Source organism: Bos indicus, chromosome 4 (assembly GCF_029378745.1).
Source record: "Bos indicus isolate NIAB-ARS_2022 breed Sahiwal x Tharparkar chromosome 4, NIAB-ARS_B.indTharparkar_mat_pri_1.0, whole genome shotgun sequence".
NCBI classification, from domain to species: Eukaryota; Metazoa; Chordata; class Mammalia; order Artiodactyla; family Bovidae; genus Bos; species Bos indicus.
The window spans coordinates 66288281-66311638 of NC_091763.1; the positions used below are offsets into that span (position 1 = coordinate 66288281).

General features: G+C 34.9%; 1 protein-coding gene across 2 annotated transcripts in view; it reads right to left on the reverse strand.

Moving 5' to 3' along the window:
• Window positions 1–407: 407 nt before the first annotated feature.
• The window catches only part of ZNRF2 (zinc and ring finger 2), a 96507-nt gene continuing 73556 nt past the window's right edge, over window positions 408–23358 (reverse strand). The window contains exons 3-5 of one of the 2 annotated variants that reach the window (XM_019958817.2): window positions 15358–15463; window positions 9629–9708; window positions 408–6389 (exon numbers count right to left, since the gene is read on the reverse strand). In XM_019958817.2, the coding sequence (XP_019814376.2) occupies window positions 9651–9708; window positions 15358–15463 (164 nt within the window). In that variant the 3' untranslated portion in view covers window positions 408–6389; window positions 9629–9650. The other variant, XM_070787895.1, reaches the window with a different exon arrangement.

Here is a 23358-nt window from a genome sequence, read left to right on the forward strand (position 1 = left end):
CCAACCTCCTGCTTCACATTTCCTTTTAATCCATATGCCCTAGAGCTACGATCTATTTCTTCTTAAAGACTTAAGGTCATTCTCTTGCCTAGTCTGAGCTTAATGACCCTTCTCCCTACCTCCACAAGAGCCTTTACTCCTTATTATATGTTTACTTATTTGCATCATATACTAAAGATTAAATTCCTGGAGATCAGTTATTCTTGATTTCTATATTCTTAGTTCCCTAACAGTCCACAGAACCAAGTAGTGCTTAATATGTAACTGCTGAAATAATCTTCAGATTTCAGCAAGAGGGAAGATCAGAATCCACCCTGTCCTCTATTACACTTAGGTTTCTTAAATCAAGGTCTATGAATTACTCCTATACTTCATGAATGGAGATAGTAACAAAATTTATTCACAGATGGGCAAAAATATTTTTATTTACAAAAACTACTAACATCATTAAGTGCTTACTCTGTCTGGTGCATACACGTACTTTCCATTTAATCCCCACAACAACCCTGAGGTAGGCAGTAGCATTACCTGTTTTTATAGGCAAAAGCGAGGCACAGAGAAGTGTATTGCCAACATTAAGAAGATGGCAAAACTAGGCACTGTGGCTCCAAAATCCATGTTGTTAACCACTATGCTAAAAAACTCAATACGTCTTCCATCATGAAAACTGCACTTCAGAAGATTAATTACTCTCCTTTTAAAAACATAATGGAATGCCACTAAAATACAATCTAAATTTTAAGTTATGATTGTGCACTGGCAGACCATCATCCCTCCCTAAAATGTAATAGCTCTCCAATCACATTTCAATTACAAATTTACAAAATAGGTTTTACATTAGAAATTTCACAGTGCGTCTCTTTCCTCGTGGTTACAGTAGGGAGAGGCCTCCTTGTCCACTACCACTACAAGCAGCTGTTTCTTAAGCTACTGCAGTTTTAATATTTTTATTCAATTTTTGTGGCAATGAGTATACAAAAATAAAGAAAACTATCACATAAATTAATTCATGGTAACCTTTCAGAATTCAGATAATTCTGTTTTACTGTAATGTTCTGTCAACTTCTAGACATAAGGTGGATATGACAAGGTTCCCTGAAAGAATTCTTCTCTTATTTTCTACTTCTAAATAGTGGGATAATTTGGCGAGATCATTTGGAGGTCTTATTTATTAAAATATTAATAATGAATTGTTCTACTTTAGAGCATACAAGTTGTTCCCAAAACATTTTCTCTATTTCTTGTGACTGATGCTTTTGATACCAGGAAAACCCTTTCTAATAGAGGAAATTAAAAAGTATTACAGAAGAGCTGAGGAAACCATGAACCTCTAGAGCAGTAGAGGTAAAAATTCATTATTATCATGATTTTCAATTAAGGAAACTCACACAGTCATTACAAAGCAATAAAATGTAATGGAGATCAATATCATCATCAAATCCCCAAATCTCTTGCATCTCTCTATAGGATCTGCTAACTGTATTAAATGCACACAGATGCTCAAAATGCTTTTGACTAACAGCAAAACCTTTTCAAGATGCTGGCACCAGATTCACTGGTAACAGGTTGCCCAGAGAACTCTTTTAAGTTTATAAACAGAAATCATCAATACTTACCAATCTCAGCATTTTAAATGAAAAAGGAAGTCATGAAAATCTAGTAACAGAAGAAATTAGTCACTTCTGATTATAAGACTTACAATCCTGGAAGATGCCACACAGTCCAGAGCAGAGTTAAGAACCACAAAGTTGGTTAACAGATAATATAATATCACTTTTTAAAATTTCGTTTCTTTCTGGGATGTGAGTTTATGCCATGCAACCAACAAGCAACCAACAATTTATCTTATTAGCTATTGGTCTAAAATTAATGATGGCTTAAATATCTGAAAATATGCCAATTCCCCTTAGTAATAATGTTTAGTTCAAATCTGATTTTCTTTGATGTCTTTTACTTTCCATAGAGAATCAGACAACTTAAAAGACAAGGTATTTCTGATTCAATACAGGAATTCTGTGATTTGAAAAGAATATCCCTAGCTTAAGCACAGCATTCATAGAATATGGTTTATTTGTAGTATTGTTTACTGAAAGTTGCTCAGTTGTGTCTGACTCTTTGCAATCCCATGGACTATACAGTCCATGCAATTCTCCAGGTCAGAATAGTGGAGTGGGTAGCCATTCCCTTCTCCAGGGGATCTTCCCAACCCAGGAATCGAACCCAGGTCTCCCACATTGCAGGCAGATTCTTTACCAGCTAAGCCACCAGGGAAGCCGAGTATTATCTATTATCACAAAAAATTTTTTTACCAGCTGTTCCTGAATAAGGATCACTACTACACTAAGTAGCAATTTCATATATATATATATCAATATATATCATATATATATAAATCAAGTAGCAATTGAGTTTCAGAATGAAAAAATCTGGGTAGAGAAGAAAAGGGGACAATAACACAGATGATATAACTACCGTAATATTTCTCATAATATAGCAAAGAAAAAGATCAGAAGTTACGTACTTCAGAAATAAAGGGGAATGGGCCAAAGGCAAAATACTGGCATGCTACATTATTTTTTTAAACTTAGAAAATATCTGTACATGAACAAGGGACACGTCACATTTAACCACCCATTGTCAATATGTTCTGAGTTAACCTCAAGATAAACCAGAATGCAAGAAAACAGCCCAAATGAACTAAAATGCTTCCTGCAACTAACAAGTTGTACTGTATTTAGAGCAATATGTATCTCTATGCAGTTTTATAAAATTCTTAATAATCTGACTTATCTGGAAACTTTCTCTGTGGAAATGTAAGATGACTATTAATATCAATGTATAATAACATGGATGTCAATCAAATGGTTAAGTCAATTTTTCTTGAATTTTAAAAAAGTTTCATGTTTTGTTCAAACGTAATTTCCCTTCTTCAATTCTATGTTAGTAAATTAAATTAGGTAATATTTACATTAAATTATTATTAATATTTATATTAAATTCCTTTTTCAACTAAAGGAATATCCTTGTGTCTTGCTATAATGTTAAACAACTGCTTTTAAACTCCACTAAATCCAAATTTAGAAAGCAAACTTTGAAAAAAATCTGGTATTTTCATTAACTCAAGATACATACTGCAAATATGCTCCCTCAGGCATTTCGGGGCTACATTCCAGTACACGGTTTAGTAGGTGAAAACTGAAATAATTGTATAATATCCAAAAGAAACAGAAAACTTGCACTAAGAAACAATCAAAACCTACATAGTATCCAACAGTTAACAACATGACTTTTTAGTTGTTTGGCTACTACAAAAAAATGAGTTAGAGAAACCATTATCTATATTTCTATCACAAACATTACTCTTAAAACACAATCTACATCTGATTTAGGACCAGATCTGAAATACAGATTAAAATTATTCTTAGTTTATTTCTCTGGGAAAGAGCCAAAAGAAGACAGAATAATTGTACTCATATACATCCTTACACTCTTTTATACATTCTGGGGGGGTGAAAATCAGATCAGCATGAGTCAAAATTGGCAATAAACCCATTATAAAGAAAAGAGTGGCACTAAAGTGAAATTTCAGAGTATACTGCTTTCTATATACCTAACTGTGATCTTACTTAAAAACAAGTATTTACAAAGTTTCTAGAAAACTAGAACCAACTTGATAACTAGGGTTTCAATCTTTATTTTGTCTCCATAATATTCAGCTGTGAGCAGTTTCAGCTACACATTTAAACATCTAATGTGATTTTATGTCCTACTCACACTACTCAGTATCTTTATATAAATTTATAAATATTATAAGTGACATTATGCACAATATTACTTATAATATTTTCCAGATTAACAATTTTGACTTTAAATAAAAACTGGAGCATTTGGGCTTTAAAATTTTTTCAATTTCTAAATTCTTTTTAAGAAGTCACTGATGGAGACTGAATTTAAAGTTAAAAAAAATGCTACCTTTTGTAAATTTTAACAAAAAGGGATCATTATGAACAAATTTATTAATAAGTAAATACTGTTCTAAACAAATAATCAAGTAGCACTTGACACTGGCAAACAATGAACTTTCTTTCCAACCACAGGAGCTTCTATTGTAGGAGCTGCAGCATAGAACCTTATGACAAACAAAGGCTACATGAATAAGACTGTGAGAGTATGGTACTGGATAAAGGAGGACAAGGGAATTCAGGCCAATAAACTTTAAAAGTCAATGAGTAAATTATATCAGAAAATCAACTTCCAAGAAAATATCAATAGCTAACTACCATAGCTACAGTAAATCTTTTCCTTTAAGAATGGAATACAAAGTAATTCTTACCATAACAACATACATACCGGTAGAAAAAAAAATTATTCACATTCTAAGAGGTTTTTCTTGCTGTGTGTGTGTGTGTGTGTGTGTGTGTGTGTGTGTATGTGTGTCAGAGAAAGAGCACGCACGCGAGAGCAAGAGAGGGAGAGAGAGCTTACAAAACTGAAAATGTGAACTAAAATCCATTCATATTAAGATTTCATGACCACAAAAAATTTAAGAAGAGAATATTTTCCTTGAGGAAAGAATAATTTCCACAACTGGTTAAAAAAGCACCTATGAAACTGTGCTGTCAGCTTGTCACAATGGAGGTTTAGGATTCCTTAACTGCACCATAACAAAAGGCATTTCACAGCATAACTTTAGGGAAAATGTTATCTGCTCTAGAATCACACAAATAACAATTAAAAACTCTTCCAAAAAATTGTTTATAATACACAAATTTTTCTGGGTAGCAGCAGTTGCTCCTGTACGTGTCCTTTAAAAAAAATATGAAACAGAAGCAACAGAACAAGGGAAGAAAATCGAGAAGGATAAGAGCAGCAGTAAAAAAGAAAAGTAAATACTTAAATACATTAAAGAAAGCTTAAAATAAGGAAACAGTACTGTGTAACTCTTAATTATTCCAAGTAAAGTGCACTGCTTAAATTGTCCTCTGATAACATTTTCCCTATGTTGAAAACATGAAATTTATGAATTGGTATTTTTGATACTAAAAAAAAGAAAAAGACATTCATTGTTGCAGCCCTGATAGCTTTCTTCCAGTACTTTTTAACCATTCAGATGTATTTTGTGGGAATATTTATTCACAGAATTTTGCTTAATACATTTCTTTCTATACAAGACTGAATTTAAAACTCTCTGTAACATTTTAATTATAGTAATAACACATTAATAAATTATAAATTAACAAAATCTTCATGTCTGCTTTAAAAAATCATTTATCAAATGCTAAACTCCAGATTATCTGGAAAATTAAAGATGCAAATTGCTATAAATCTGGCATCCCAATTAAATTCTGATTTTTAAAAGTATATAAAAATGTCCCTCAAATTATTCCAAGTTCCACTCAAGAAAATTTTATTTTACCCTTTTCATAAGTTATTAAAGTATTACAACCTGCTAAACATTTTACCTAAATGTAGGAAAACTGCCTGGAGATGCAAAGCACATTACATGAAAAGAACAAATAAAAATACCCGTTAAAACAAAGTTATTATAGCTGGCAGCACTTAAAATTGGTAATTATCTTTTTTAAGTTGCATAGCTGCAAGATGATTCATTGCTGATTACCTGTTGAGCAGTTTTATTTAAAAAGGAAATAACATATTTAATAAATTGCAATTCAGTAGATAATCCTAGATTTAATTAATTAGAATATAATATGTAACTTGATTTTTTATTCTTTGGACTGCATTCTGATAATGTTAAACCTTTAATTTAAAATAGTAACATACTGTAGCTTTCCTATGTAGAAGCCTACTTCTATTCTTGGGGAGAAAAAAAAAAATCAAAGAACTTGAGATCATGGTCTACATTCAGAGAATGTTTTACTGCTTGATTACATTTCTTGGTTTCACATTTAAGACTTTAATTTTTAAGAAGTAAATTACGTGGTCTTCAATTTAAGAACTGATGAATGCAGGAACATCATGTTGGGAAAGTAAAGGTCCCCAAACTAAAAACCAAAACAAATCAAATACAAGTAGTTGTGCAGCCCTAGAGAACTTAATAAAAAGTAAATCAACTTTTAAATCAGTTAACTTTGGCGTCTGAATACAAAATGTTCATCAGTATTACCTATGTAGATGACTACTAAGGGATGTGCAGCATTTTCAAAATCCCTGTGTGTCCTTTATATGCATGTTTGGTACACTGAGTTCTGTGGCAATTGTCCTCTCTTCAGCAGGATTTTTTCCCTATATGATTGTCCATCTCTGCATTACTGAGTCTCACAGAACTCAGATATCTGGCTGAGTGTGTCTGCAATTTTGTTTTTGTTTTTCCAGAGATAGATCTTCATATCCTCTTGGTTTTTCAAGCATCTTGAAGTCAAGGAAACCTGTGTAAAAGCAGATACATTAAGCTTAAGCAACGGTTCATGATAGTAATACAAATCAAAATTAAACACCTATCTCCCCATGAACATTGCTTTAGACTGTAAATTTTCATACACTTAGCATTTTAAAAAGCTGATAAAATCTGTGTTCTGCAAAAGAAAAAAATCAAGGACACCAAAGCACAAATTAAAGCTTAAAATTGTTACCAAAAAAAAAAAAAAAAAAAAAACCCCAACAGTCCTTCCCCCTCGACAATAAAGACTATCAATAGAGTACAGAAAGTACAAACACATACATGTATACACAATTCATTAATCCCTTTCCAAGTAGCCCAAAATCTCAAATTAAAAGTAGTAAATGATTTCCTAACTAATCAAGACCTTAGACATTCATGTATCTCTATTTTAGGCTGACTACTAAATTCATATGCTGAAGAGTATCGCTACATGTTGCCTTAAAAAAAAAAAAAGCTTTAACAACACCGAATCCTCTTCCAACCCATACACGTTTAATCTAGGACAGCTAAAGAGACAAGAGGATTCATCATTTGACAAAGGCAGTCAGAACAAAGCCAAAATGTGAGTTGAGAAATTCCATGTCTATACATTCTTAGAAATGACTCATCATTTGAAAAGACCCATAGAGACAGATTCCATCGATTCACATCCAAACCCAGGTTCCACATTGGGAAAAAAAAAAAAAACTAAAGAAGAAGATAGAAGATAACACTGATACACAGGGTAAGGAAACTGAAATGTTGTTTAAAACCAACACACGATGTTGCCCATAAGATGAGATGCCATGTTCCCACACATCCCATAAGCTGTGACCCTAAAATAAAGATTTAGCTGATGAGACCAGGTAATAACAGATTTTATATCATAAAACTCCACTTACACACAAAAAAGTTTATTGACTAAAAAGACAAATTTTACTTATGGGTGAAAGACTTAAGACATATTATTTTGGTCCATAAAATACTATATTTCATTCTATTAGCATTGGTGTTAGTACTTCTCTTAAAAAGCTTCTATAAATTTTAGCCATAGCTTTACTTTAGTGACCCAGATGTAAGGTGACACTGAAGACATTCCAAAGCATCTTCCTCTTCAAAATCCCTTTAATAAAGTGAGATAAAAGTATATATGCATGCATCCTCAAAATATCACTCCCATCACCTTCTCTCACACAGTAATTGAATTCCAATTCATACTTCAAATGTGTTCAGGTGTGATCTGAATCATCTCATGGTAAAAAGGTTCAAAAGCTGATGGTTCAGCCAGGACTTCATAGTTCACAAGTGTAATCCTACTGTTATTAATTAATACAGAGGTCTCAAAGTTGCAGCTCTTATTCCAGCTGCAATAGCTGTTATTAAGTCACCTCAAATCTTCTTTGTTAATATTCTAACCTGTTGCTCTTAAATGATCCTCATTAAGAACAACAGAATTCCTTGAATGTGTTTATTATCACAACACCTCATATTTAAGACCACGAGTTACTGAAATAAAAGGAAGTTGGGGGGACAGCACAGGACTAGAACTTAGGATACTATCTGCTCTAGTTTCCTGCCTGCAATCAGACATTCAGAAAAGATTCTTCTGTGACTACGTTGAGTCTCTGAACACAGAGGCAGTACCTCCTTCCAAAACAATTTCAAGACTGGCTAAAATATTCTGCCTTCATGTAAAACACAATACTTTATACCATTCTGAAGTGATACAAATAAAAAGCTTTTCATACATATGAAGTTAGCAATTAACTAATTTCAAAGCTAAATGTCGTCGTTCAATTCACTTCATGGAACTCAAAAAAAAGCAATACACAAGTGAGGTTTTGAGGTTTTCATTCAATTTACTATACATTTTCAGAAAATGCAGAATCATGAATAAGCTATGTCAACAGAAAACAAATTCTGTATTTGGTTTAAAAATTCTTTTTTTCTGTCTACTGTGTAGATAGGATACACAAATGAAAGATAAAATTGAATGAATGACTATAAAAACACCTTTCTGTGGAAAATGTTGTCACTAATAACAGCAAAACAGCAAACAATACAATCTTTGGGTTCAATTCCCAGCTCTACTAAGGAACTAGCCATGTGACCTTGACAAGTCAAGTTTCTTACCCTCTCTAAAACTTAAGTTTCCTCATCTGCATTATGGGAGTAGTTAAAGAGTACTGAGCTCAAAGAATTGTTATAACAATTAGATAAGTTATTAATAGATGTAAAATGCTTAGACCAATGCCTGGTACATAATCAGTTCAGTTGCTCAGTCATGTCCAAGTCTTTGCGACCCCATGAACTGCAGCACGCCAGGCCTCCCTGTCCATCACCAATTCCCAGAGTCCACCCAAACCCATGTCCATTGTGTCGGTGATGCCATCCAACCATCTCATCCTCTGTCGTCCCCTTCTCCTCCTGCCCTCAATCTTTCCCAGCATGAGGGTTTTTTCTAATGAGTCAGCTCTCTGCATCAGGTGGCCAAAGTATTGGAGTTTCAGGTTCAACATCAGTCCCTCCAATGAACACCCAGGACTGATCTCCTTCAGAATGGACTGGCTGGATCTCCTTGCAGTCCAAGGGACTCTCAAGAATCTTCTCCAACACCACAGTTCAAAAGCATCAATTCTTCGGTGCTCAGTTTTCTTTATGGTCCAACTCTCACATCCATACATGACTACCGGAAAAACCATAGCCTTGACTAGATGGACCTCTGTTGGCAAAGTAATGTTTCTGATTTTTAATATAATAATGCAATATAAATGTTAACTAATTATTACGATTGAAGAACTATAATATATTGCATTACCTAAAAAACATACCTGGGAAGTTAGGAGTGTGTGGAATTTGATTCTGTTGCTAACTACATAACCTTGGATTGCTGGGACAACATGCTTCTTAATGTCATGGAACTTAATGACTCTGACCCTCGGGCTTCTCATCGGTAAAATGGGGTCAGCATAGTAGTTCATGGTGTTTTTGAAAGCAATAAACTAAGTTAAAGTGCCTTAAAGTACGAAAATTTTAGAGTTTACTTAATACATGATTCTCTTCAGGAAATCAAGAAAATTGTTTCTTTGTAACTTTTCATGCGAGTTTTCTATACAGCAGCCTAATACGATGTCTGGAACACATACACACCTCAGTGACTAAATCAATGAATAAAAATGGTGGTTGAGAATGGATGACTCAGGTAACAGTTTAAAAAGCAATTTTTTTTAAAAAAGGGAAAATTACCTATAAGACAGGAAGCTGATGCTTAATCTGAAGGGTGCTCAGGGCAAGATCTATTTACTTCAAACCATTCATCTATGCAGCTAGAAAAGTAAAAAACAGAAAAATTGAAACACGTTTAATTATCTATATAATAGTTATAATAAAAATGCTTACTTCTTGACATTAATATCTCTACAGAAAAAGAATTTGATTTTTAACGATATTTGACATACACAAATAAAAGGATATTTTTATTACATTCTGATTATTCTAAGAAGGAAATACATCTTTGCAAAATTATGCTATAAAGTACTTTAAGGTTTAAACAGAACCACCATTCCCAAAAGAACCTGAAGAACTACCACTTGACCAACATTCAAAGTTAAAGGCCAAATCTGGACAGATATCTGTCTTCAAAACAGTTGTTCAAATTTATGCAAATGTCAACCACAGATCAAGCTTTTAAACTTTAATTCTTGACAGTACTATATATCACATTTTAAAAGACTATATGGGAGTATTGAAAACTTAATTCTATCGTTTTCTTCTGACAATACATGTACAGATACAAATAAATATACCATCATCCATTTATAAACTATCTTACAAGTTTATAGGAAGTTAAATATCAGGATGCATATATAACTATCATTATAGATCTGCTTTGTTCAATGCAGTAAGCCACGAGCCACATATGGCTATTTAAGCTCATTAAAATTAAAGAAAAATCCACTTGCTTAGTCACACTAGCCACATTTCAAGCGCTCAACAACCACATGGCTAGTGGCTACTCTACTAGATAAAACAGACACAGAACAGAAAGTTCTATGCAGAAAGTTCTAACGATAAACTCAATGCCTTAAGAAGGTTAAGTAATTTGCCCAACAGCTAGGAAACTACCCAAGCAGATTTGCTTTTAAAGCGTCAAACATTCTCACAGTTAACAGTGCAAATTAATATATGCCACAAAGCCAGATGGCTTGACTAATATGCTGAAGGGCAAAATTAATAGTTATCCTCACAGGTTGTTTTCATAGGTAAAACCAATAGGTAAATTTAAAAGGAAAGAAGGTAAAAGATCCCATCCACATGATATTCTTACAAATATTTTAAAACAATTTCTGTTGCCATTAAAACTTTTGCTGTCTAAATAAACATGCCCAATTTGACTTACAACATTGTTTTCAACTTGCTGTTTGACTCACTTCTGGTCTACCAGAATGCCTCTTAACAACAAAATACTGAGAACTGAACAAAATACACCAGATGCGTTAACAATTCCCAGTACATCTGAATGTACAGTTCTGTGATCTAAAATGGGTACTTCCTATTTTATAACCATGTGATTTCAGTTCATCTCGACAAAGAAGGCCATTTAAAATCCCCCCTTCTTAGATTAACTGCTGTGAACCCATGTTCTTTAAAATATTATATCCCCTCCCAAGATCCAGCAAACCGTGTGTACATATTCCACAATAACATACAGTGCTGCTTCCACGCTTTACATATCGAACCTTTGTTATATGTACTGAAAAGACTCTGACATCTAGTTTTTTACTTTTTTATAGTATCATTATGCAAAAAACAGTTCTAAATTTTAATGTAGTCAAATTCTTCAACTTTTCTTTTAACTTTTTATGGAGAGGTTACCTTAGCCCCCAAAATAATTCCTTGCCATGAGGTTAAGAACATCTCTCTATATTCTTTCCAATATTTTAGACTTTAGTTTCCATAGGCAGTTAATCTAGAATTAATTCTTATTTCAAAAGTAAAATACAGATTCAATTATTTTTTCATGTCAGTAACTAATTGATTCCAGTGCCATTCAATGAATAGTTTATTCCTTATTATCTTTACTATACTGTAATACCAACTTTGGTAAACCAATTTTTCCATTTATTCATGTTAAACAAACACTTATATAGCATCTATTATTTGCCAGCACTTTCTAAAAATAACTCATTTAAAACCTCACAACTACTCTACGAAGTTAATAATAGTGCTTCATTTTACAGATTAAGGCAGAGAAAGTAACTTGACCAAGATGATACAATGAATTAGCAGAGGGGCTGGGATTCAAATTTTAGGAATCTTGACTCTTAACAGTTCATGTTCTTTCAGTTCAGTTGCTCAGTCGTGTCTGACTCTTTGTGACCCCATGGACTGCAGCACGCCAGGATTCCCTATCCATCACCAACTCCTGAAGCTTGCTCAAATTCACATCCATCAAGTCGATGATGCCATCCAACCATCTCATCCTCTGTCGCCCCCTTCTCCTCCTACCTTCAATCTTCCCAGCATCAGGGTTTTTTCCAATGAGTCAGTTCTTCACATCAGGTGACCAAGTATTGGAGTATTGGCCATGTTCTTTACCTCCATGCAATGCTGAATCTCCATTTTATATGTATGAGTGTTTATGGACTCTATTCTTTTCCACTTACTTGTCTATATTCTTTCCACACCACCCTAATTAAGAGTCTTACAGTGAATCTGTATAGGCTAAGTACCCCATCACCACCACCCAGCATCACTTACTTCTTTAGATTGTCTTGACTATTCTTGACCCTTTGCTCTTTTGTCCATATATATGCAAGAAACAACTTGTCAAGTTATATGAAAAAACTAGTTGAGATTTGATTGAAATAGTATTAACTACATAGATTTGGGGTGCAGTGACATCTTTACAATATTGACTTTTCCCATCCACAAAATCATATGCCACGTATTTATTTTATTTATTTATTTATTTTTACACGTATTTATTTTAGACCTCCTATAATATCTTCCAGGAATGTTTTAAAATCTTGAATATCTTATTGTAAGATTTATTCTTAATAAATCTTATTCCTGTTGCAGTTTCTGTTGCTATTAATGTTACTATCCTAAAAAAAGTTATATATTTTTTTTACTGGGATATGAATGCAACTGATTTCATATGTTGAGCTCCTATCAGACAACCTAAATTCTTATTAATTTTAACATATTATCTAATACTTATTTTTTGCTTTTGCTTTTAAATTAATAATAGAGTTTATTAAGTTAATACAGTCTTCTTCCTTTGCTAATGTGATAAATTATATACATAAATTTTCTAATCATACAGTGTTTTCACATTACTATTAATAACATAAATCCAATTTGGTCAAGAGGCTTTATTTTACATATATACTGATGAACTTGGTTTGCTACTATGTTTTCAGATTTTGCATTTATGTTCATAAATGAGAGTGTCTTTTAGTTTTCTTTCTTATACTGTTCTTGTCTGATATGGGTATCAAGTACATACTATACTCATAAAATACGTGGGAGAACCCTCCATCATTATCTACTTTTTGGAGGAATTTATGATTATTAACACAATGTTTTGTTGTTGCTGTTTAGTTGCTAAGTCATGTTCCACTCTTTGTGACCCCATGGACTGTAGCTCACCAGACTCCTCTGTCCATGGGGTTTTCCAGGCAAGAAATACTAAAGTGGGTTGCCATTTCCTTCTGCAGGGGAACTTCCCAACCTAGGGAGAGAATCTTCGTCTCCTGCATTATAGTCAGATTCTTTACCACTGAGCCATCACGGAAGCCCATATGATGTTTTGGCTATGTGGTAAACTTGTTGTCAAACTGTCATAGTAGGCCTGTCTTTAGTTTTTTGGTTTGGCTTTTTAAAAAATATTTGTTACTTTTTGGGGTTAGTCTTAACAACTACTTAGGATAGTTACTAGTTTATTTGGATTTCCTATTTCTTTTTGAGTCATTTTGGACAATATAATATTTCTAAGGAAAATACCTGTTTTGTTTAGAATTTTTAGGTGAAAATATAAAATTTTGCACAGAATTGTCCAACTATTTTAATTCCTGTTATATCTAAAGTTATGTTTTCCTTTTCATTCCAACACTGTTTATTTTTTCCTTCTAGACACAATCTTGCCAGTGGCTAACCTGTTTTATTATTCTTTTCAAAGAATCTACTTTTGACTTTGTTAGTCTCTATTCTAGTGTGTAATCTTTTCATTCAGTTTCTTCTTCTCTGATCTTTGTTTCCTTTGTGTTTATCCTGCTATCAATTTTCTAATTCAGGTAAAAACTTAGACTATTGATTTCCAGTCTTCCTTTCCACAGTAACACAAATCTTGCAAGGATCACTCTAGAAAAATGCTGGAAAGGTGTTCATTATTATTCAGAATATTTTCTACATTCCATTATGATTTCTTCTTTGATCCATAAGTTACTTAAGAGTACTTGTGAAGATCATTTATCTTTTGTCGTTGACATCTAACTGTGCCCAGAGAACAGAACAGCTTTCTGTATGGTACCAGCTTTTTGTGGTTTACTAAGACCTACCTGCCTTGTGGCCTAGTACATGACCAATTTCTATAATGTTTTGTATGTCCCTGAAAAGAAAATGTATTCTCTCAATTGCTGAGTGTAGATACATCCATTCATACTCATGAGATCAAATCTGTTCACTGTACTGCTCAAGTTTTCTAGGTCTTAACTAGTTATGTGTATGCCTGTTTGACTCAATGAGAAGTATATCAAATTTTCAATTACCATGATGATTTCTCAATTTTTTCTGACCATTCTACAAATATTTTGAGACTGTGTTCTTTGGTACAGAAAGAATGGAGTTTTATATACTATTATCATCATACAATGATATGGAGGGATTGATAATGATAATGGAGGGATGCCCTGGTGGCTCAGACAGTAAAGCATCTGCCCACAATGCGGGAGACCCGGGTTTGATCCCCAGGTCGGGAAGATCCCCTGGAGAAGGAAATGGCAACCCATTCCAGTATTCTTGCATAGAAAATTCCATGCATGGAGGAGCCTGGTGGGCTACAGTCCATGGTGTCGCAAAGAGTCGGACAGGACTGAGCAATTTCATTCATGGATCATCATACAATACCAGTAATACTTTTTTCAATAAAGTTAATTTTGTCCAATATTAATTTAGCTTTGTCAGTTTTATTTATTTAACATTTGCCTGGATATAGTCTTCTATCCCTTTATGTCCATATTGTTCTATATCCCTTATGTTTAAGTGTGCTGCTCAACAGGATATACCAACCTTTTGATTTGTTTTCACCTGGTTAGTTTGACCATTTGGATTTAGTATAATTACTGATATTATTATAATTATTATAATTACTGATGTAATTAATTTATTATAATTACTTATTTATTTTTGCCTCTTTGTTTTGGTATTATTTACTATTTTCTCCAACCTCCACATCCTGCTTTTAAATAAAATTCCAAGTTATTTCCACTATTGCTTTTAAAGTTATAGTTTTCTGTTCTTTTTGTAATTTACTTCAAATCATCTTAAATCAAATTTTCCTTGTTGCCCTAAAACCAACACTTTATCAGAAACCAGCTGGGCTTTGGAGTCAGACAGACATGGCTGGAATCTCAGTTCTTTCATTTATCACTAGCCATGTGACCATGCCCCCCAGCTTACTTCCTCAACGGTACAACGGGACTGTTATAAGGCTTACGTAAGATAACCTATTCAAGAAGCTATGGACAATACCTGGGTCATAGTAAATGCTTAACAAATGGTAGACTTTGAGATGCAAACAGATTTTTATTACCAACAAGGGAAAAAAGGCCTTTTTTTTTTTTTTTTTTAAAGAAATGGGGGAAGGGAGTTTCAATGAAGAAGAAACCTTTCAGCCCTAATTACAAAATTTGAAACTTTGAGAAAGGTCTTTTAGTCTAATATCAATTTGGCTAACATAAAAATAAACTCACCCTTTATGATATATACATAGACAAGGCAGTCGTGCTATAGTATCTCCCTGCTGCAGTTCTTCAAGGCATATTGCACATTCCCCAGCATCTTTACTCAGAACGTCCTCTGAGAAAAAAGAAAATGCATTTAGGACAATAGAACTGAAAGAATTATGTGAATCCTAACTTCTACAGAGTGGTGTCTGGCATATTTTTGTCAGAAGCACATAAAATTCAGCACCTATATTTGAAATACTATTTGTAATTCACTAAACAACGTTTACCTTTACTTACAGTGTCTCTCAATTTCATTTAGATTTCACTGAGGCATTACAGTTAATACAAACACAGTATACAATCTTCCAACTCGCAAACAACTTTGCTATAAAATTTTATCAGTAAGTCCATTATTTGTAATTTAGAATTCATCCTACTAACCAATATTAATCTCGTGCCCAAAGATCCTTCCAGAGAAGGCAATGGCAACCTACTCCAGTACTACTGCCTGGCAAATCCCATGGATGGAGGAGCCTGGTAGGCTGCAGTCCATGGGGTCGCTGAGAGTCAGACACGACTGAGTGACTTCACTTTCACTTTTCACTTTCATGCATTGGAGAAGGAAATGGCAACCTACTCCAGTGTTCTTGCCTGGAGAATCCCAGGGACAGGGGAGCCTGGTGGGCTGCCGTCTATGGGGTTGCACAGAGTCGCACACGACTGAAGCAACTTAGCAGCAAAGGTCCTTCCCTGGTGGTTCAGTCAATAAGGAATCTGACTGCAATGCAGGAGACTGCCTGCAACACAGGAGATCTGGGTATGATCCCTGAGTCAGGAAGATCCCCTGGAGAAGGAAATGGCAACCCACTCCAGTATTCTTGCCTAGGAAATCCCATGGACAAAGGAGAGGAGCCTGACAGGCTACAGTCTATGGTGTCACAAAGAGTTGGACACAACCGAGAGACTAAACCACCACCAAGCTAGGTCAAAAAAGTATAGACAGTGTAACATGGCAGAAAAGACATTAAAATACTATTATAATTTTTAAAATTCTAAAGTAACAAAATTGCATAAGTTAAAGAAATCATCTCAAATACAGGACTTTAAAAAAATATGCTTAATTCAAGAACATACAAAACGAGGGAAATCCAAGCTTCTGTGTAGATTCTGAAAGGGACTTTTAGAAATGAGGATTTCAGACACTGGGCTCAACAATTCTTAATCCTTTTCTGCAACTATCCAAAGTTTATCCCAGACACCAATTAGACTCACTTGAAAAAGGCCCTGCAGGGTATTTTAAACACAAATATTACTGTAGTGAAACCCTTTATGAAGCAAAATTTCCCTTTGAAAAAAAGAAAAAGAAAAGCAAACAAACAAAAAAACCCACCAAGGTTTTCTCAATTTATGTTTTATACTGAAAATTTAACTGATATTTTAACATTAAATTTTAATTTTTGAAAGGATCCTGCCTAAAAATATCTTAGTATATGCTTTGTGACTCTTTTTAAACAAGGAATAACTAAAACATGCCATTACTTTTAATATGGAGAAACTTAATAAGTTTAGAGAACACAAAGCAAAAGCAGGAACATGCAATATAAATTTGTATCACAAATAGATAAATTACTGCTTTGGAAATAAAACTCAAACAAGCTAAAAGGGAAAAGCTGCATTAATCTCTCCCTAATGCTTAAACATAGACCAAGGTAGGTAAGTTTCCTAATAGTTCCTTTTAGAAAAATCCATTCTGTAAATAGTTTCCCCTTCAGTGATTCATTTTGAGACAGCACATTAAGAGGAAATACCGCTCTATTTGGTCTGTAGAAAGGAAAGTATCAGTAGATTATTTACCTATTAGGCTACAGAGGGCAACAGGGCAACTTCCACAGCAAAAGGAAGGGCCTTGGTAAGAAGGTCTACGCTCTCAGAATTTAGGGAATATGACTGAGGCAATTTTAGCTAACTATTGGGTAGCTCACAAGCTAATACATCACATCAAAGATTTAACCAGAAAAAGTTTTCGGCAAGTGGAACTGGGTAAACTGGGGAAAATGCTGATTACCACCCACCTATAAAGACCCGCAACACCTTCTGGAACTTACACCAAAAAAAGGATGTCCTTTTCATCATCAGGGACTGGAACGCAAATGTATGAAGTCAAGAGATATCCAGAACAACAGGCATGTTTCGCCTTGGAGGACAAAACGAAACAGGGCAAAGGCTAACAGTTTTGTCAAGAGAACACGCTGGTCACAACAAACACCCTTTTCCAACAACAGAAGAGATGATTCTACACCGAATCATTGACTGAATTGTCAATACCGAAATCAGACTATGTTCTTTGCAGTCAAAGACGGAAAAGCACTTTACAGTCAACTAAAACAAGATGGAGCTGACCATGGCTCAGATCATGAGCTTCTTATTGCAAAATTCAGACTTAAACTGAAGAAAGTGGGAAAACCACTGTCATTCAAATATGACAAACATCAAATCCCTTATGATTATACAGTGGAAGTGACAAACAGATTCAAGGGATTAGATCCGGCAGACAGTGACTGAAGAACTATGGACAGACTTTTAACACTGTACAGAAGGGGGTGACCAAAACCATCCCAAAGAAAAAGACATGCAAGAAGGCAAAATGGTTGTCTGAGGAGACTTTACAAACAGCTGAGGAAAGAAGAAAAGTGAAAAGTAAGGGAGAAAGGGAAAGACACACCCAACTGAGTTCAGAGTTTCGGACAACAGCAAGGAGAGATAAGAAGGCCTTCTTACGTGAACTATGCGAAGAGACAGAAGGAAATAATAGAACGGGAAAGACTAGAGCCCTCTTCAAGAAAACTGGCGCTAACAAGGGAACATCTCATGCAATGGACAGAAATGGCAAGGACCTAACAGATGCAGGGACCTAAGAGATTAAGAAGAGGTGGCAAGAATACAAAGAACTATACAAAAACGGCCTTAATGACCTGAATAACTACGATGGTGTGGTCACTCACGTAGAGCTGGACACACTGGAGTGTGACATCAAGTGAGCCTTTAGGAAGCACTACTACAAACAAATTTAGTGGAGGTGATAGAATTCCAGTTGAGCTATTTAAAATCCTAAAAGATGATGCTGTGAAAGTGCTGCATTCAATATGTCAGCAAATTTGGAAAACTCAGCAGTGGCTACAGGGCTGGAAAAGTGTCAGTTTACATTCAAGGCCGAAGAATGTTCAAACTACCAGGCAATTTAGCTCATTTCATACGCAAGCAAGGTTATGCTCAAAATCCTTCAAGCTAGGCTTCAGCAGTATGTGAACCGGGAACTTCCAGATATTCAGCAGTTCCAGAAAAACATTTACTTCTGCTTCATTGACTACACTAAAGCTTTTGACTGTGTGGATCACAAAAACTGCACAAAATTCTTAAAGACGAGAATACCAGTCCACCTTACCTGTCTCCGGAGAAATCTGTGTAGGTCAAGAAGCAACAGTCAGAACCGTGATGGAACAACTCACTGGTTCAAAATTGGAAAAGGACTATGTCAAGGCTGTATCCTGTCACCCTGCCTATTTTAACATATGCAGAGTACATCATACAAGATGCCAGGCTGGATAAAGCACAAGCTGGGATCAAGACTGTGGGAGAAATATCAACAACCTCAGATATGCAGATGATATCACTCTAATGGCAGACAGTGAAAAGGAAATAAAGAGCCTCTTGAGGGTGAAAGAGAAGAGTGAAAAAGCGGGCTTAAAACTCAACATTAAAAAAACTAAAACCATGGCATCTGTTCCCATCACTTCAAGGCAAATAAAAGGGGAAAAAGTAGAAGCAGTGACAGATTTTATTTTCTTGGGCTCTAAAATCACTGCGGATGGTGACTGCAGCCATGAAAATAAAAGACGTTTGCTCTTTGGAAGAAAAGTGAAAGTGTTAGTTGCTCAGTCTTATCTGACTCTTTTGCAACCCCATGGACTGTAGCCCGCCAGGCTTCTCTGTCCATGGGATTCTCCAGGCAAGAATACTGGAGTGGGTTGCCATTTCCTTCTCCAGGAAATCGTCCCAACTCAGGGATCGAAGCCGGGCCTCCTGCATCGCAGGCAGATTCTTTACCATCTGAGCCATCAGGGAAGCCCAAAGGTATGACAAAACTAGACAGTGTATCAAAGAGTAGAGACATCACTTTGCTGACTAAGGTCCATATATATAATCAAAGCCATGGCTTTTCCAGTAGTCATGCACAGATGTGACAGTTGCACAATAAAGAAGGCTAAGCACTGAAGAATTGATGCTTCTGAACTGTGGTGCTGGAGAAGACTCTTGCGAGTCCCTTGGACTTCAAGGAGATCAAACCAGTCAATCCTAAAGGAAATCAGTCCTGAATATTCACTGGAAGGACTGACACTGAAGCTCCAATACTTCAGCCACGTGACATGAAGAGTTGACTCACTGGAAAAGACCCTGATGCTGGGAAAGACTGAAGGCAAAAGGAGAAAGGGGCAGCAGAGGATGAGATGGTTGGGTGGTATCATTGACTCAATGGACATGAATGTGAGCAAACTCTGGGAGATAGCAGAGGACAGAGAAGCCTGGTGTGCTACAGTTCATGGGGTTTCTAAGAGTTGCCCATAACATGGCGACTGAACAAGAGTCTTCTCAAGTTTCCTTCTTGAGCCTGGAAGTCCTAACCACTACCCTGTCCTCAACTGCAACCCCAATTCTTTGCTCCTCCTCTTGATCTCTATTTTTCCTTTATTGTTCTGAATAGCTTCCCACAAACAGAGAACCAGTTTAATGGAAAGCACTCAGTTAATGTTAACTGCTATATCAAAACTCACAAAAGTCATGCCAGTGGCTCAGACGACATCACAAACCTATACGTTAAGTCAGCCTGCACCATAGAAATTACCTCACTCTCAAGAAACCCAACATCAACCACAATTGTCCAATTCAGCTTTAGCTACAGCCTACCTTGTCCTAGAAAACAGGACCTCCTAGTTTTAAAAGGAAACTCCCATCTTTCTAGCCAATCATGTCCTGTTTCTGCAGTGCCTCTTTTAAGACCCCATAAAAGTCACTCTTACCCTAAATTCCCTGAGGAGGTGCTTGCTAGGCATTGTAGATCCCAGTCTATGGACTGTTTTCCCTTGAGTAAAAGGACATCAAACTTGTTACTAAGTTTTTTAGTTTTGCCATTTGATATGAAGATGATAGCAATGAAAACAAAGAGAAAAAGATCTGAAGGAAATACTAGAAGATCACTGTACAATTGTATAATTCCAAATGAATGTATATTCTCACCACTTAGATTTTTTTTTTCCACCACAGGGATAACCATGTCATAAAATGAATCTACGTCTCACAACTAACTTCAAAAAATTAACCATTTATTTTTATTAAGCCTAAGACATTATATAAAATGCACCATGGGTTTTATATTTCACTGAGTAAAAAATGCTCCCACTAAACTGTGATATAAATCAATTTTAAGATATACCTTTTTCAGAACTTTACAATTTATTTTTTAAAAGTATGTCTTAGATTTGATGGACTAGGGTGTAAAATTTTCTACCTTCTAGACTACATTAACAACACATCTAGATTTAAGTATAAATGAACAAAAAACTCAATTAACATAAATTAGACCAGCTTTTGAAAAATAAACTGTATTGCCACATTTTTTCCATCTAAATCTCTGTAACATATTCTCAGCACCAAATAAAAGTAAGTAGAAATCCACTAGCTGCAAGCTTCCAAATTCACTGTTCACACAAATATAAATGTCTTACAATACTTTTATGTGGACCTATGACTACCAACTCTCATTAATTGCAATAGGTATTAAAAATCTTTGAGTTGGGAAAAGTTTAGTATCTTGAAAGGCCTTGGCTATCCTGCTTACAAGAAAATTTATTTACAGTACAACAAAGACAAATCCAATATTCATATCATTAACAGAATAATATATATTTTAAGAATATGATGATATGCTTTGCAGTTACTAAGTTAAAAAAATCTTTTTACTTTAATCTAGAATGACATATTAACATCAGTCATTTTAATCACAAGGTCTCTAAGCCCAAGTAATAAAAAATATGCAGAACTGTATTCTCTATGTTAAGAAAGGTACACCTGTACATACAAGAACATTCCAAACACATTAATTTCAATGCAGAAGCAGCCCAATATCCAATGTAAATGGCTTCTAATGAAATGATACCTGCTCAGAAAATTAAAAGCTGTTAACATATTACAGCCACTGGTCAACTGCATTTTGATAAGTCACTCTGAGTTCACTCTCACTGCAAAACCTCACAGTTACTGCCTCAAGTAACAAATACTTAATTTTCAAATTCGAAAGACTTATTTCCAATAGAATCTGTCTTTATATATTTGAAGGCATTTTTTATTTTTGAAAATTCACTATGCAACATCTGGAGGTTTTCCACAGTATTCCCTCTCCTACCCCATTATGACATTCTATTTTCATTAAAGGGCTTCCCTGGTGTCTCAGAGGTTAAAGCGTCTGCCTGCAATGAGGGAGACCTGGGTTCAATCCCTGGGTTGGGAAGATCCCCTGGAGAAGGATATGGCAACCCACTCCAGTATTCCTTGCCTGGAGAATCCCATGGACGGAGAAGCCTGGTGGGCTACAGTCCACAGGGTTGCAGACAGTTGGACACGACCCAGTGACTTCACTTCATTGAAAGAGAATTTTCATTAAAAGAGAATTTTTCAGCTTAGCAATGAGACACATGCAGAGTTAACTAGAGCCTAGAAATACTACTAAATCCAGGAGACTGAAGTGCCTTTAAGAAAGCTGGGAAAAGATTATTAAAAGTCTTTAACCAGTCAACTGAAAACAGTCATGAAAAAACCATCTCAAAAAATAAGGAATCAATGTTTTAGGACTAGAATATCTTAAGGGCAGACGACTAACCAACCAAAATTAAAATGAGAAAAGCAGAGAAGGGAACACAGACTCAACTACCATTGTTTGCTTGTGTAATCCCCCTCTCCACAGCACTGATCAGGGGAGAGATACTCAAGATTGTGAACAAGAAACTAAATTTATATTGCTTTTTCAAAAGTGTTGTCAATGTCCAACCTAACATCTAGAGTCAGTGTACTGCTTTTCAGTCAAATTCTTTGATTTATTCACATGGTCTGTGCATTAATTTAGAGATACTGATACAGAAATAGAGATACTGATACTGGAAAAGAAGAATTAAACTGGGAAGACAGCAATGATTTTTATCAAGAAGTGGGCACCAAAATTACTTGGGTTTGTATTCTGTCTCAACACAGAAAGAAAAAAAAAAGGATTATATATCCCTGGGCCCCATCCCTAGAGTTCTGAAATGTACAACTGTTTCAGAAAAACAATTGCTATCAAGGAAACACCATGTTGAGTAGAAAGAACATTGACTTAAAGTTGCAAATAATATGAATTTCCATTCTCACTATTAGGTACATAACCTCCAAAATATTGGTCAACCTTGAGTTTCCTTTTGGGTATCCAAAGTATTATAGAGATGAATCTTTAAAGAATCTTACATAAAACTTTTAGGTTATAAAAACACTATATAAAATACTATCAGAAAAAAACTTAATGGACTTCTCCAAAAACAAAGTTGGTCATTTTTCTTTTTCTCCCCATTCTGGTATCCTAGTTGTTTCAATTTTATAAAATGTCATAAATAATCCCATGGCCAACAGAAACTTCTAACAGATACTCTAGACCTAGTCATTTCTAGAGACCTTTTATAACTCCATGCTGGGGACAACTCCATACAAACAATATTGCCTAATTACTTTTTAAATGTCTTGGTTTCATTCTATATTTGAAAGTACTATAAATATCTACTTTATTACATGCTTTTAGACATATTTAAGTCTTTTATTAATCCTATCAGGTAATTAAAATTACCTCCATTTTACAGATGAGGCTCAAATAAATTAATTTACCAGAAGTTACTAAACTAGTAAGTCCTGGGGTCAGGATTCAAATTTAGGCTATTTGGCCTTTTTACA